The sequence below is a fragment of the Melanostigma gelatinosum genome (genome assembly GCF_949748355.1).
Source record: "Melanostigma gelatinosum genome assembly, chromosome: 14".
Classification (NCBI taxonomy): Eukaryota; Metazoa; Chordata; class Actinopteri; order Perciformes; family Zoarcidae; genus Melanostigma; species Melanostigma gelatinosum.
In genome coordinates this window covers 14,749,430-14,763,642 of record NC_136647.1, presented here as the reverse complement: position 1 = coordinate 14,763,642, position 14,213 = coordinate 14,749,430, and the positions used below count along the sequence as shown (strand labels likewise).

Below are 14,213 nucleotides of genomic sequence, written 5' to 3'. Positions count from 1 at the left end.
TATTTTTCTCATATCTTCCTCTAAAACCAAATTCATATTTTCTGCATATGTAGCTTAAATGTTGTGACTGTGTGCAGCTTGCGTGCTACATTCACTTCATGACATAAATGACTGCTGGAGGAAGCTCCGTGCCCGTAACTTTATTAGTTAATTAATGCAGCGAGTCAGCTGCAGTGGTGTAAAGCCTTCAAGGTTCCCCTCAAGCTCCACTTCACCCGACAGCAGTGCGTTCAAACATGTAGGAAAACAGGATCATTTGTTATAAATCATATTTTTAGGTGGTTTAAAAGGCATTCGACTGGAGAAATGCGAGTAACAGTCTTTGTGCACACACACATATAGCAATTCATAGAAAATGCAGTTTCACTTATGAACAAAATGTGTTGCGTTCATACAGTTGCATGCACGATCTCCATGAAAGTGGTATGAATTATGTGTACACAAATACAAATATCCTTTGTCTGTCCGATAAGTATTCGTGACACAAACCTTATCCAAGATTAATATCTTTTATGCTTGAGTTCAAAGGGGTCTACTTTGGTTCAAACCGTGGAAACACATGGATAGAAAATGGAGACTAAAGCTGGAATGATATTTAACCACCAAATCTAGACATCAGGTCCACTACCTGGAGGGTATTCTAACATGCACGGGACAGAAGAGACGTCAACATGTTGATCACAGTCACACCCATTGACATGTCACTTTAAAACAGTTGCTTTACTTAGATGTGTTTAGGAAAGAAGAGATGACGCTCACAGGGAGAGAAAAACCTCCACAACATGGAAAACAACCAGCGAGTAAAGGATGAAAACACATTCACGGACTGAGGTACTGCCGACTCATCCGTCCATGTGAACGAGTTAGTTTGGTGTAAAAAAATAAATAAAGAAAAACACTCCAGTCACACACGGTCCTCTTAAGTTCATTAATAAAAACTTAGTATGTTAAAAACATAATATTTTCAGTCCAGAAAAAATGAGTCCTTCACAGTGATGGCTGTAGTTCCCTGAAGTCCTGGAAGTTTTCTGTCAGAGTTTTAGTCTCCAACATGAAGCTCAATGTGCTCCTCCAGTCCGGCCACCGTGAAAAATAAAAACAAAAAGATGGCCTGGGCTTCTAGCTGTGCAGTTGTCGGGTAACACGGAGTGACTCGAGCAGCGGTTAGTGTCCTGTATCCAGGTCCCTCATGTAGTCCTGAAGGGCCAACAGCCTGGCATCGATCTCGGACAGCTCGGCCCCTGTATCTAAGGTGCTGTCTGGGGTCGGAGACGTAAAATGATGATGTGTGGCGGCCAGCTTGTTTTCAACTCAAATCATTTTATTGCAGCAAAAATGTGCACGACTTGGATTAGTTACCTTTGTGTGTTGGAGTACTGCAAAATGGCTTCCTGGTCAAATGGCCTCCTCTGGACTAGAAAGAGATAAAATGCACATTAAGAAGACAGCAAACCCCCTGAGAAGTGAACGGATGTCACGATAGAAAGAGAATGAGAGGGCAGCAACAAACTGTACCAGAGTTAAATGAAGCACCAGTTTACTCACCGCATTGGGTCCATTGTAAGTCTGTTTTCTTCCTCTGTAATCACAGAAAAACAGACTTTAAAATAACCAGCTAAAGAAACAGAGACTTCACAAAAACCTGTTTGGACGTACTCTCATCACCTGAACATATTTTGGGCCATTTCCTCCATATCCACTAAGGAGCTTTGGGAGGAGTTCCTGCTCCCTCGCCGCTCCACCGATAGACTCCTGCCTCTGCTGCCAGACCGGGCCGTCTGAGGATAGGCCTCTCTGGACCGGGATCGCCCCCTCTCAGGGACTGTGGGAGACGTCAGCATGTCCCTCCGTGCCTTCCTATGTCTGACACAGAAAACAGGGTTCACACTGTTGTTGCAACACCAAAAGATCGGCGCTGTCAAAGACGGCAAAAAATAACGGAGACAAACTTTTTGAGCTCTGCATCTTTCAGCCTGCGCTGCCTGTCCTGGATGTAAGCAGTTGGGTCAAAGCGTTGTACCCGGGACTCTGTTAGACAGCAGGTGAGAATATTTAGATTTCACCTCCTAATAAAAGGTAACGGGCCAAACTACTGCGACATCATCAGCAGTACCAGTGGGAGACGGTGACGGCCTGGGTATGTGAGCGCGAGGTCCCGAGGAGTCCGCTCTTCTGCCTCTTTCCTCTGACCTCTGGCCTCTGTCGTCCATCCGTTCTCTGGATCCCGAGCGAGCCCTGACCGTCCCGTACCCCGACCGCCTCTCGCGGGAGACGGAGCGAAAGATTTCCACGTCAGCCCGAGAACTCACGCGGCCGGACACCGGAGTCACTCTGCTGCAGACGCACAGAGAGCGAGAGAGCGCGCCGAGGAGGTAAATAACATCCAGAGTTCACATTTTTACTCCACATTGTAAGTGAATGGAATAAAGAGAGAGAAGGTAAAGACACAGTACATGATTAGATTGTCTAACCCTCTCCGTAGGAACGCCAGTTCACTGGTGAGATTCTTGACCCGAATGCGGAGAGCGCACTCCGATGCTCTCAGGTCCTCAAACTAGCCAGGAAAGGGAATCAAAAGAGATGTTAAACCCAGCTGAGCAACGGAAACCCCATGAATCTATTTCAGTCGACTACTTTGAGGAGCATCAGAGGTCCACCTGCTCCACTAGGAGTCGCTGCTCCTGGCATCTCTTGCTCGCCGAGCGTTGACCTTTGGCCCTCTCCTTGACGAGCTGCTCCTCCAGCGTCCTCACCACGTCTCTGACCCGCCAGTCCTCTCGTCCAGCTGCAGGACCACTTCCGCTGCTCTGCAGCCGCTCCAGGACCTTAGCCATCGCATCCTTTTCTTCTTTCACCAGAGCCAGCCTGCAAACAGTAGGAGATGGTAAAAAAGAAAAAAGAAAAGGTCCCGTGTGACTTCTGTGTATTGGTCACGCTGATGAGATGAAATGCAACCTACTCTGCCCGTAGCCGTTGTATTTCTAGTTCTGCAGATTTGTTGATTCCATGAGAGGAGACGGTGCTGAGCTCGGCCTTAAGAGCTCTGACTTCCTTCTGCAGGGCGGCCGGGTCAGGCTTACCCACATAGGGCAGCGGCAAGGGGTAGTGTATCCTACAAAGTACACTAGCGTCAGCAAATCACGGGCGATTTCCCAAATACTGAGAAACAAAATCTGTCCGAAACAGGGCATCTGTTAATATGTTACCGTGTAAGTTGCAACAGAGACACAAACCTGTCAAACTCCACGGTGTATATGAGGATTAGGTATCTTTTGGCAGTGAGGACAGAGGACTGCTGATGGCCGTGAGTACGACCAACCACTCCGGCTTTTCTGTTGCGTAGCAGCTCCAGGTCAGCGTAGGTCAAGAGGTCAAGTGTAACCGAATCACTCATCTGCAGAAAAAGCTCAAGTTAACGATCCGACGTTAGAAATAAAGCCAGCTGCCATCAAACAACCTACTACCATAAAACAACCTTTTCAAAGATTAGAAATGTCATGATTTATATTTACTTTCTCATGCTATGCCTGATCCTTACATGTACAGCACTAGAATGTTTTTTACAATTTCATTGAAACAAAAATAATAGCAATAAATATCTACTTTTCCTCTTCTGGGACTCATGAAACTAATGAGATATTAAGGTTTATTTAGATACAACTGTTAGACAACTTTTTACTGTCTTTGCACACATTTGATTGTGTTTTTGAGGTCTGTGTAGTACTTTAGTTTTAGTCACAATGGGCCTGACAGACAGTACTGATGTCTGTCTGTGTGTCTAGTTTTAGACCGATTCCTAAAAGTACCCAAATTTCCAATAGTTTCTGTTATTTTCCTCGGGGAAAAGCAGAGAGGGAATAAGACACAGCTCGGGATAACTGGACATTCCGCTCATGTGGAAACATTGAACTCGAATGAATGAGTCTCGCCTCAGCTCACACAGCCTCAGGCTAATTTGTGTCTGTTGGTATCTTTCTATTGACGTTGTATTTGTGCCACCTCTGCATTTTTCCCCCCCCTCGTTCTATCCGAGTGCACCTTCAAACAGATACCTTTCTAACAGCTGATTCTAACATGCTGCAGAAAATGGGGAATTGCTTGAAGTTTCCAGTTTTGCGGGTGAGGTCCTCAATGTCTGAAAAAAAGAAGAATAATTGAACAATGTGAGAGAGACTACTTGTGCCTGTTTTGGCATTTAATCTACAATGAATGTGTGCTACTTACATGCTGGATCAAAGTCCCCTCTCCATTGATCCGCTGTCATTGCATCAGAGATTTCGACTATCAGCAAACCCTTGTCCACCTCTACCTTCACAGAAAACTCCACTCCTCGAAATACAATATCCTCCATCACCTCAGAGCCCTCCTCCATCACGCCGGGTCTGTGTAGAAGAGGTAAATTATTATCATGGATTAGGAGGAACTGGAATAAACCCATCTGTTCAATAACAATATTTACAGGTTTGTCCTCCCAGCTGAGCCTCAGACCCATTAAGATCATATCAAATGTAACACGTGGACAAATCAGAGCCTTATTACCTTATTAAACAATCTAAATGAATTCAACTGTGTTCTACATTATCATCAAATCAGATGTGCATGTCCTGTTTACTACTGACATAATAGTTTTTATCGTGTTATATTTGTACTTAATGTAGATTCATTTGACATTCTGTTGTTTAGTAGTACAATAACCTCGTAGAAAAACCATTAAAGATGTTGGCTACAGTTAATACAGAACATTATAGATGTAAGTTATCTTCAGTTTAGCTGTAGATGTTTTTTATTTCAGTTATTTTAAACATATCCACTTCATTATTCTGTCTCACTCTCCTGTCTCACCTCACACAGCGTGTCTCAATCAAAACACACCGCGAGGGGCGGTAGCGAGCCAACAGAGTCCATTTCAAAAAGGTGTCATCATTTTTATTGGGGAAAAAGTTCTGGATGGTTTGGTTCATACCGTACGTCGAGGACTCAGTGAACGCCATAAGACATGTTTTACGAGGTAAGATGTTAACGTGCGTCTCTTCTGTTGCGTTACAGAGCCATTAGCTCTCGCGCTTCACTTCCTCTCGTGCAGAGAGTGAAAGCGACTGACATGAAATCTGTGTGAACCTCATCGTTCACTGTGACGTTTCATGCTCACAAAACATACACACAAGGGGGTAACGTGACTAGTTCAGGGTCGGCTCTATTACATGTGTTATTAAGGGATTCTGAAGTGTCGTTAACTCACGCTACGTCTTCTACTCAGCGTTTTCTGTCATTAGATCAGCTAGCAAGAGTAAACATCTCTCGCTAGCTACGGTTAGCTAGCATTGACCATTGTCGTTAGTTAGCGCTGGGTCACGCAAGTTTGTTAACTTGAGTCGCAACTAGCTAACCGAGCTATCCTAACTTAGCTCCGTGTTACTCAATGTGTGAATAAACGGAAAAACATAAAAACACCTGAACGTTACCTTTGGTCGCAGTAACGGTCCGTAATGAGGTGAGATGTCAACACATAACGTTAGCTTCTTGTGGGACAAGCATCGCAGGTGCGTTAGCTAGCGTTGGGTGAAGTGCGTGGAATAGACAGCCGCTTGATTTGTTGTACTGTACAGCTAGTCCAAACCAAGTTGGAAGCCACCGTGGAGACGGGAGCGCTTCAACAACCGGGAACCGTTAAATTCTTCTTCTGCAATTTGCTTTTCCAACGCTGCCGCTTCTTCTGCTCTAATGCGCGATGACTATCAGGGGCGTTGCTGCCCTCTACAGGCAGCGAGTATACACGACCTTTACTCTAGTGAGCGACTACATAGTGGTGGAGGAAGTATCAGATATTGAAGCAATATAACAATATATATACTCTTATAAAAATACAGAAGTATCATCAGTGGTAATATTGATGCAGAAAAGTGCAAAATATACTTTATATCACAAATAAAAGTACTCATTCAGAAAAATGGAGTCTGTGTATATTATTCACTTATTCAAACTCTTGCATTAATTAACTTCAACTGCTTTCTACACGTTTTGATAGTTTCATCTCTAACAGTCCATCATATTTTATGAAGTGATCACCTGTTGTGTATATATGTAATCAAAGTAAAAAAAAAACAAAGTAACTATAGTAGCTCAAGTTGTCAAATAAATAATGTGGAGTAAAAAAAGTACAATACTTCCCTCCAGAATGTGGTGGAGTAAAAGTATTAAAAAGCATCAAGTAAAATACATACAAAAGTTGCAATTAATTGATCTAATGATGAACAGACAGAACCAATAATCTCCTATTTGTCAAGCTAGTATCTGTTTTTATTAAACTTTAAAATTATAATGGTGAACAAATTTGCCTCCAATCGCCAAATCAGTTGAAATAATTGCGTCGGCACTACATTTTCAACATAATGACAAAACATGGAACCAACTTCCATGTTGACATTGTCAACATCTGAGTGTTCAGCCTTCCACTGTCGAGTTAAGTGTTTAAATAGCAGAAAACAAGTGCTTGCTGTAAATGTTTGGTGAATCTGTTGCACAAGACCAGAGCCGACCCCTAGGGTCAGGGCTGTTTCCATGGACACGTTGATCACCCACAATGCAAAAAAGTCGAGTAAATAAGTCTGAAGTCTGCTGCTTGTCAGTACAGATGCAGAAAAACACAGGCAGCAGAGCAGTGTGACCTGGAGAGAGAGTGTGTGTGTGTGTGTGTGTGTGCTGAAGAATGACTGACTGAGGTGTTTTGGTCTTTCCGTGCAGAGCTCCGCATGGAAGAAACACAAAAGTTGTGGGACCTCATCTCTCCTACCCATGACTCCCAAGAAACCGCAGCAGTGGCTGCAAGTGGTCGGACATGCAGGTTTGTTTATCTGGTCTAACTTGTCTTTCATTTTGCTCCTCAGCGGGTCTACTTTGAAGTAAAGAAATTCATTTGGTTTGTCTTCTCTTTTCCTTTTCCAGGGAGCTTTCACGTTGGGGACCATGGCACACTGCTGAAGAGATTTTGTGAGGGGGAGCAACAGTGCTACCTGAGGCTGATGGAGGATGTTCTGAGGCCCTTTGTTCCAGCCTACCACGGTGTGGTGCAGCGGGACGAACAGAATTACAACATGATAGATAACCTGCTGACTCATTTCAACAGACCTGCCATCATGGACTGCAAGATGGGGAGCCGGTAAGGTTTGATGGCAATTTTTTTGTGACAGAGCAGAGGAGTTTTATTTCAGGCAAATTTAAAGGAGGAGACTTATAGCGCAGCAGTGAATCTCAAGAAGGCCGAATCGTTTGCTGAATATCAATATAATTCTAGTTCCACAGTTAAAATGCTCTTTAATGCAATTAATAATTCCCAGTAACAATAACAGTGAGGCACTGCCCTTCACAGCACATACCTCGAGGGGGAGCTGCTGGTGGCCAGAGAACGGCCCCAGCCCCGTAAAGACATGTACGACAAGATGGTGGCTGTGGACCCAGAGGCCCTGACGGACCAGGAGCGAGCCCAGCAGGCAGTGCTGAAAACCAGGTACATGCAGTGGAGGGAGACGCTGAGCTCCACAACATCTCTGGGTTTCCGTATCGAAGGATTCAGGGTAAGCGCATCAAAGATGGTTGACTTAACTTGATACATCGGGAATAAATTCAGCTCGGTTGACAATCTTTGCAGCAATAAATGTCGATAATCATAGTTTAATAGCTGCACATTTTGCATTATAATGCTGTAACTTGTAAGTTTCCTTTGCAGAAGTCAAATGAAGAATGTCACACAAACTTCAAAAGGACCAAAAGCAGAGAGCAAGTGATGGAGGCACTGGACAACTTCATTGATTCCAACACACACATTGTGGTGAGTGTGACCTCCGATGACTTTCATTCACTCATTGACGCATTTGTTGTAACTCTCGTGTGTCTTTCCCGTCAGTGGGGATATCTGAGGCGGTTGAAACAACTGCGGCAGGTCTTGGAGGCCTCAGACTTCTTCAGAACACACGAGGTTAGATGTGGGACGGTTTTGTTTTGTTCATATCTTGAACAGGATTTCAAAAAATGTGAAAGGAAAAAACAATTTAGCTTGTTCCAAAAGAGCTCGTTTGGAATTCTGTGGTGCCCATTGTTTTGTAGTTTGGTGTCAGAAGGCTTATGCTGATATTAGAGCACATTGGTCCAGTGGTGGAACTTTTTCCCTAACAGCTGTACCCCCTGCAGGTTGTGGGCAGTTCCTTACTGTTTCTACATGACTGGACAGGCAGAACAGGAGTCTGGATGATTGACTTTGGAAAGTCAGCGGCATTACCGGCACACCTCACCTTGGACCACCGCACTCCCTGGGTAGATGGCAATCGAGAAGACGGCTACCTGTGGGGTCTGGACAACCTCATTGATATGCTGGCCAACATGCTGCCCCTGACCTGAACTCCTCCCTAAACGTGTGGAAATTCACTCCTAAGCCTTCCTTCACCACTCGTGAGTGAGTGACTGCAGATGCGCTGGCTTCTGAAATGGCCGTGTCGTCAGAATTGTGAGAATTAACTCGGGACAGAATGAGGGTGTGAAAAAGGAAGCTGTGATTGATTACATCAGTAAACACTTTCAGCAAATTACAATTACAACATTGGTCAAAAGATCATTGGTGATTAATGTAAATCTCAACCTGAGGCCTGTAAAGTTTGACCACTAATTAGACCTACACTCACCCGTGCTGCCGATCCGCAGCCTCAGCAGGAGACGCCGACTCAGCTGTCTTGAGATTACACTGCTCATTATTTTAGGGAAAACATGGCACAAGCAATTTGAGGCCGAAGATATGGCTGGCCCCTCTGCTTTGGGAAGATCTGCAGTTTAAATGTCACTCTGTGTCATTAAAATGGTGCTAAAACGACAGTGGACCTTTTTTCCTGCATTTCTTTAAAGCTACAGTGTGTAGCTTTTTAGGGGGATCTATTGGCAGAAATGGAATATAATGCTGTCACTTGAAAATAAGAATCATTGTGTTTTTTTTGTTACCTTAGAATGAGACGTTTATATCTTCGTATACGTCTCCACGGAGCAGGCCGCCGTGTTTCTACGGTAGCCCAGAACGGACAAACCAAACACTGGCTCTCGATAAGGTACCTCAGTTCTCCGACACGCTTGGCACACAGGAGAAGGTTCAGTTGGTTGCAATCTGCAGCCTCGGTGCTCGATGCCGCCGGATCCTACACACCAAGCCTTTAAATATTTAACCTGTTAGATTGCGAAATAATTTTACCATTTCCACCGTTAAGAAAACACAAAACTTTGGCATTTGAGTGGATATCAAGTCCTACAGATACTGTTCATAGTTAAGACCAATAACAGGAAAGGTGTTGCTTTTGCATGTAGTGATTTATGGAGTTAATGGTTTACCATTAAACTTTATATTATTTTCAGTCTTGGCCTTCTCGGTCTTGGTCAGTTTGTTCACCACTTCAGTGCAGGCCGATGATAATATCTACAAAACCGACGGACGGATCGGCCCAAACTTTTGTTCATGTTCCCCGACGATGAATCCTCGTAACTTTTTTAAACTTTTCCTCTCGCACCACAACGAGGTTGACCTTTGAGTGGAATGTCTCGGCAACTGTTGGATTGCCTCAAATACTAAATGACATTCCCATCATCGTCAGCTGCACTTTGTGTTTACTGCCACTTAGCAAATGTCAGCATGCTAATCTCAGATGGTGGAAATGGTAAACGGTATCCCTGTTAATTAAACAGCCAAATGTTAGCATTGTGATTTTAGCTCAAAGCAATATTAACACAATATTTCTACTCTTTTTTTAAATTTTTTAATTTTATATTTAAAGATCAGTGACTAAAGTTTGTGGTACTCTGCCTAATTTACTGATCATTTTGTTGTCAAGTCATATGGAGTTTTTCAATTTGAATGAACGCTCCTTATTAATCCTTCCTGCAGCTGACACGTTGACAGGAACTCTTGAAATTTGCATCTTTTTGTCTCAGTCGTGCTCGTTGGTCTTGGTGACTCATGAAAACCAGCTGTTCTCGTCCTCCTTTGAGGCATGAAGGTTGATGGCATTTGATGTTTTTACTGTTTTGGATCATTGAAAGCATCAGAATTGTAGAATGTGTGTGTGTGTTACAGAAACCATGTGACGCTCATCATTTTAAAAACCTCTTTACAAAGCAATTTTGGATTGTATTATTTGGTTTTTGGTTGTTTTTAAATGAATAGTATATGCATTGATGGATTCGTGCAGTTATCCGCAGTTACCGATGTAACATTTAGCCATTAAAATATCAAATAAAAGGGACAGATATACGCAGTGCTGTAAACCTGAGCAGGTCCAAATGGTAATCAAGCTCTAAAGTTCAACACCTGATGCAGGGCAGGCTGGCGAGATGAAGGCAGATGTGCTCTCTGTCTTCCGCACCTGTCTGCTTCTGTCGTTCAGCCATCAGACGGCCAGCAGAGGAAACCCCTGCCCTTACCTGCAGCCCCACATGAGATTAAAGGGATGAGCAGACAGAGTAACAGAGTCATGCTCTACAAATCCTCCCACACAGTCTGCAGCAACAACAAAAAGCCCTCTGAGAGGGGCTGGAGGCTGCACAACACAACCGCAATCTGACCTGCCGGCTACCGAGCAAATCCCACTGGAGCACTTTGGAGTTGAGTGCCTTGCACAAGGGTATCTCAGTTGTGGTGCAGATAGAAGGGGTAAGCTCAGCTCTTATATTTCATTGAAATGTATCCTGCTGTACTGGCGAGCTTCATGGTCACGTGATACTTGTTTAATGTTTAGGCCGCCGCCAAATATTAGTTTCAGTAGCAGGAGAAGCGAGGCTCAGAGCGGATACAACTGAGTGATTTAAAGGAGCAATTACAAAAAGCAAAACCTTGTGACACTTGTAGCTCTTTTACGGCGAAGTCGCATTGAGGCGTGATGAAGGAGGAGAAAAGAGGAATAGTGTTTTCAAAATGAAGAGATGACTGCGCCAATCAGTGTGTGCTCCTAGGCAGAGGGGGTGAGCAGGGGATGATGATGTCAGTGTGTGACAGATGAAACATCAGACACCCTCTCAGTTTGCACAAAAAACTCAGAGGCTTCCTCTCGCTGGTCATTGTTCATCAGATCCATGGAACGAGCACAGCAGACCGACTCCGAACTGCTGTCAACAGAACCAGGTACAATTTGTGTTTTGTTTTACTTTAAACTTAAACTACTTGATCTTGTGAGTAGATTACATATTATAAACTGCTGCTGACTCAAATGCTTTTATGAATTCAGTAATTTCTTAAAATATATGAACCTATCCAAAGTGTGAAATGTTTGCAGTCAGTTTTTTTTTGTGGTTAAAATAATTGTGTATTGATAAAGAGGAAAACAGCATATACAGTTGTGCAAAATAAAACTATGATAAAATATGTATATTGTAGTTGCTACCATCATATATTACATATCTTTTTTTCTTTTCTTCTTTTTCTTACAGACTATTCTCTTCAGATGCATCATTTCCCTTCACCATTAAAGCAGCAGAGTAACTCCCACCAAGAGGTGTGCAGACTTTTAGCAGCAGTTTTCCAGCTCAATGCATTGCTGTATATGTAAACCAAAAGTGCTCTGTATATTCAGTGCATGTATGTTGTGTGGCGGGTGATGCATGTCGCACATATTGCGAGTGTGTGACATGTGAGTGTGTGAGCAGGTGGTGCATGTTGTCACGGTGGTGCGTCTGTGCTGCTGCTGTGCTCATGGCCCAGAGGAGGGCTGCTGGGGGCTGCTGCTGCTGCTCCAGGGCGCCCATGAATGAAGACAATGCCCGTTTCTGCCTGCTGGCCGGGCTCATCCTGGTCTACTTGTTGTGCGGAGCGGCCATCTTCTCAGCCCTGGAACACCCCTTTGAGCTGCGCGCCCGCCACCTCTGGAAACAGCAGCTGGACAACTTCACCCAGAGATACAGGGTCAACCTGGGGGCCTTGCACACTCTGCTGCGGCAGTACGAGGAGGCGAACGGAGCTGGCATCAGAGTGGACGCGCTGAGGCCCCGCTGGGACTTTTCTGGAGCTTTCTACTTCGTGGGCACAGTGGTCTCCACTATTGGTAAGCCTTTAAGCTTCTTCTTTTTTTTGTCTTGCCAATGCAATTCAAAAGTTCTTAGATTATTCTTATGAGATACCAACTCGTGCTGTTTATCAACCTTGACCTTTTTAACTTCTTATTTTGTGTCTCTTCTTTAGGCTTTGGCATGACCACACCGGCGACCATTGCTGGAAAGATATTCTTAATCTTCTATGGTCTCATCGGCTGTGCTGCCACCATTCTCTTCTTTAACCTCTTCCTGGAGAGGATCATCACAATGTTGGCTTACATCATGCGCTGGTGCCATGAGCGTCGGCTCAGGTGTGCTGGAGTTTGGGTGGTGTCGAGCAGGGAAGAGTCCTCCGGCGAGGAGGACAGCCTGGAGGGCTGGAAACCATCAGTCTATTATGTAATGCTGATCCTGGGTGTGGCATCGGTTGTGATTGCATGCAGCGCCTCCACTCTGTACAGCCCCATGGAGAACTGGAGCTACGTGGACTCCCTCTACTTCTGTTTTGTGGCCTTCAGCACCATCGGCTTCGGGGACCTGGTGAGCAGTCAGAGACAGCAGTACGAGTCTCAGGAGGCCTACCGACTCGGGAACTGCATTTTCATCTTGATGGGGGTGTGTTGTATCTACTCACTCTTCAATGTCATTTCTATTATCATCAAGCAAACCCTAACCTGGATTGTGGGTAAACTGGTCTGCTCGGGGTGGCACCAGTCCTGCTCCTGCTCTAGAAGCGGGTGCCGGTGGTTCTGCTGCCCCTGCCTCAAGAAGAAAAACCACAACCGCGTGCGTCCGCTTGCACACCTCCGACAGAAACGCTTAAAACGCAACACCGTGCGGCCCGTCTCGTCCCACTGCCCCGCAGGAAGACACCGCTACACGGACGGCTCGGTGGAGACCGTGTGCGACAGCGAGACGGACGCAGGCGCCGCCGCTGATGGGGTGCACGTGGGCCGTCGTCTGTCAGGAGAGATGATCTCTGGCAATGAGTTCATGGTGTCCAACAAGGTGTCTCTGGCACTGCTACAGAAGCAGCTGAGCGAAACGGCTCACCAGGGCCCACGGCAAAGCTACAGCCATCAAAATGGATTCTCCGGGGGTGTGGGGGCCTTGGCCATTATGAACAATCGCCTACAGGAAACCAGTGTGGATCGGTAGCACCAACCAGATGTCATTCTTGCGTAAATGGCTTTGGGCTCTCTATGATGGAGCCCTAATTCCAAACTGTTTTCTTGTCCAAAATACAACTCTACATACGTATGCTCATTTATGACTGAGAGAAAGTCAATCATTTATCCTCAGTGTGACCAAACCAAATTCTGTGACCGGAATAATTACCCTAATTTGAGCAATTTTCAATGGATAATAGCAGACCTCCAGCGGGGATTCTGGACATCCAATAATTGATCACATTTTCTTCTGTGTAGAGAAAGAGAGCAAAAAGCCTGAATACAATTTAAGGAATTTAACATCACTGTGAGGAGGGGTCTGATGTCCTGAAGTGATTGGCTCATTCAAAAGCAATCAGATGAAAGAAGCAGTGAAGGGCCACTTCGAAGGGGGCCGCTGATTTAAGAGTGCTGCACATGTTCTCTGAGCTCCTGATGAATATGGTTGTGTGTGAGGTGGTAGTCAGTGTTAGTGAACATTCAGACATAAATATATCTACAGTCTCCTCTTGGATAACTAGCTGCTTATACAGCATAACACATTTGAATGGTGGTTGAAACAGAGCTTCTCAAACGCACCGCAGGAGCTCACCAACACGGAGAAAGAGACATTTTATATCTGTTGATTGCTCACAAGTCGGCCATCGCGTTTCATCGACGCATGTCTTTGAAATTCTTAGTAATCATGAAATAGCGCTGAGATCCGGGGTTTTCAATCGAGCACATCCAATCAAACGAGGCCTCGAGGACGTCCTTGACAAAAGTCATAGTCGCAGGATCACAACATCAGAGCAGAGAAGCAAGATTCAGGCTCTCCTCTGCTAGCTGGAGGAGATCCTTTACTATGCAACAAACATAACCATGTTAATCCATTCTGTATCATCTACAGTTTTTCATCAGTGCATGGGATGATGATTGTGGGGAGAAAATCGTCCTCCTTAGAGACACACATCCTCCATTTTCCTCCAGTGGTCCCGCTGGATGAATTGTCTT

General features: G+C 44.8%; 3 protein-coding genes across 5 annotated transcripts; 2 read left to right on the top strand and 1 right to left on the bottom strand.

Annotated features, from left to right (window-relative positions):
* Positions 1-1,122: 1,122 nt before the first annotated feature.
* Positions 1,123-5,685, bottom strand: ccdc61 (coiled-coil domain containing 61). 2 transcript variants are annotated; one of them, XM_079283749.1, is made up of 13 exons: positions 5,463-5,685; positions 4,225-4,382; positions 4,053-4,135; positions 3,234-3,394; positions 2,960-3,112; positions 2,658-2,865; positions 2,454-2,554; positions 2,114-2,334; positions 1,950-2,028; positions 1,666-1,863; positions 1,546-1,579; positions 1,360-1,414; positions 1,123-1,259 (listed from the first exon to the last, which is right to left on the bottom strand). In XM_079283749.1, the coding sequence occupies exons 2-13, from the start codon at positions 4,370-4,372 to the stop codon at positions 1,165-1,167; spliced, it is 1,536 nt and encodes a 511-aa protein (XP_079139875.1). In that variant the 5' UTR covers positions 4,373-4,382; positions 5,463-5,685; the 3' UTR covers positions 1,123-1,164. The 2 variants fall into 2 exon arrangements, with proteins under 2 accessions (XP_079139875.1, XP_079139876.1); XM_079283750.1 differs by having other exon boundaries at positions 2,472-2,554.
* LOC306788291 (inositol-trisphosphate 3-kinase C-like) lies at positions 4,894-9,991 on the top strand. Of its 2 annotated transcripts, XM_079283755.1 has the most exons (7): positions 4,894-5,008; positions 6,742-6,841; positions 6,943-7,156; positions 7,367-7,571; positions 7,724-7,825; positions 7,901-7,972; positions 8,185-9,991. In XM_079283755.1, exons 1-7 carry the CDS (start codon positions 4,997-4,999, stop codon positions 8,389-8,391), a joined length of 912 nt encoding a protein of 303 aa, XP_079139881.1. In that variant the 5' UTR covers positions 4,894-4,996; the 3' UTR covers positions 8,392-9,991. The 2 variants fall into 2 exon arrangements, with proteins under 2 accessions (XP_079139881.1, XP_079139880.1); XM_079283754.1 differs by having other exon boundaries at positions 7,724-7,972.
* Positions 9,992-11,701: 1,710 nt separating this feature from the next.
* Positions 11,702-13,209, top strand: kcnk12l (potassium channel, subfamily K, member 12 like; the record flags this gene model as incomplete). Its single annotated transcript, XM_079283759.1, has 2 exons — positions 11,702-12,062; positions 12,200-13,209. Exons 1-2 carry the CDS (start codon positions 11,714-11,716, stop codon positions 13,207-13,209), a joined length of 1,359 nt encoding a protein of 452 aa, XP_079139885.1. The 5' UTR covers positions 11,702-11,713.
* Between the last annotated feature and the right edge of the window lie 1,004 nt (positions 13,210-14,213).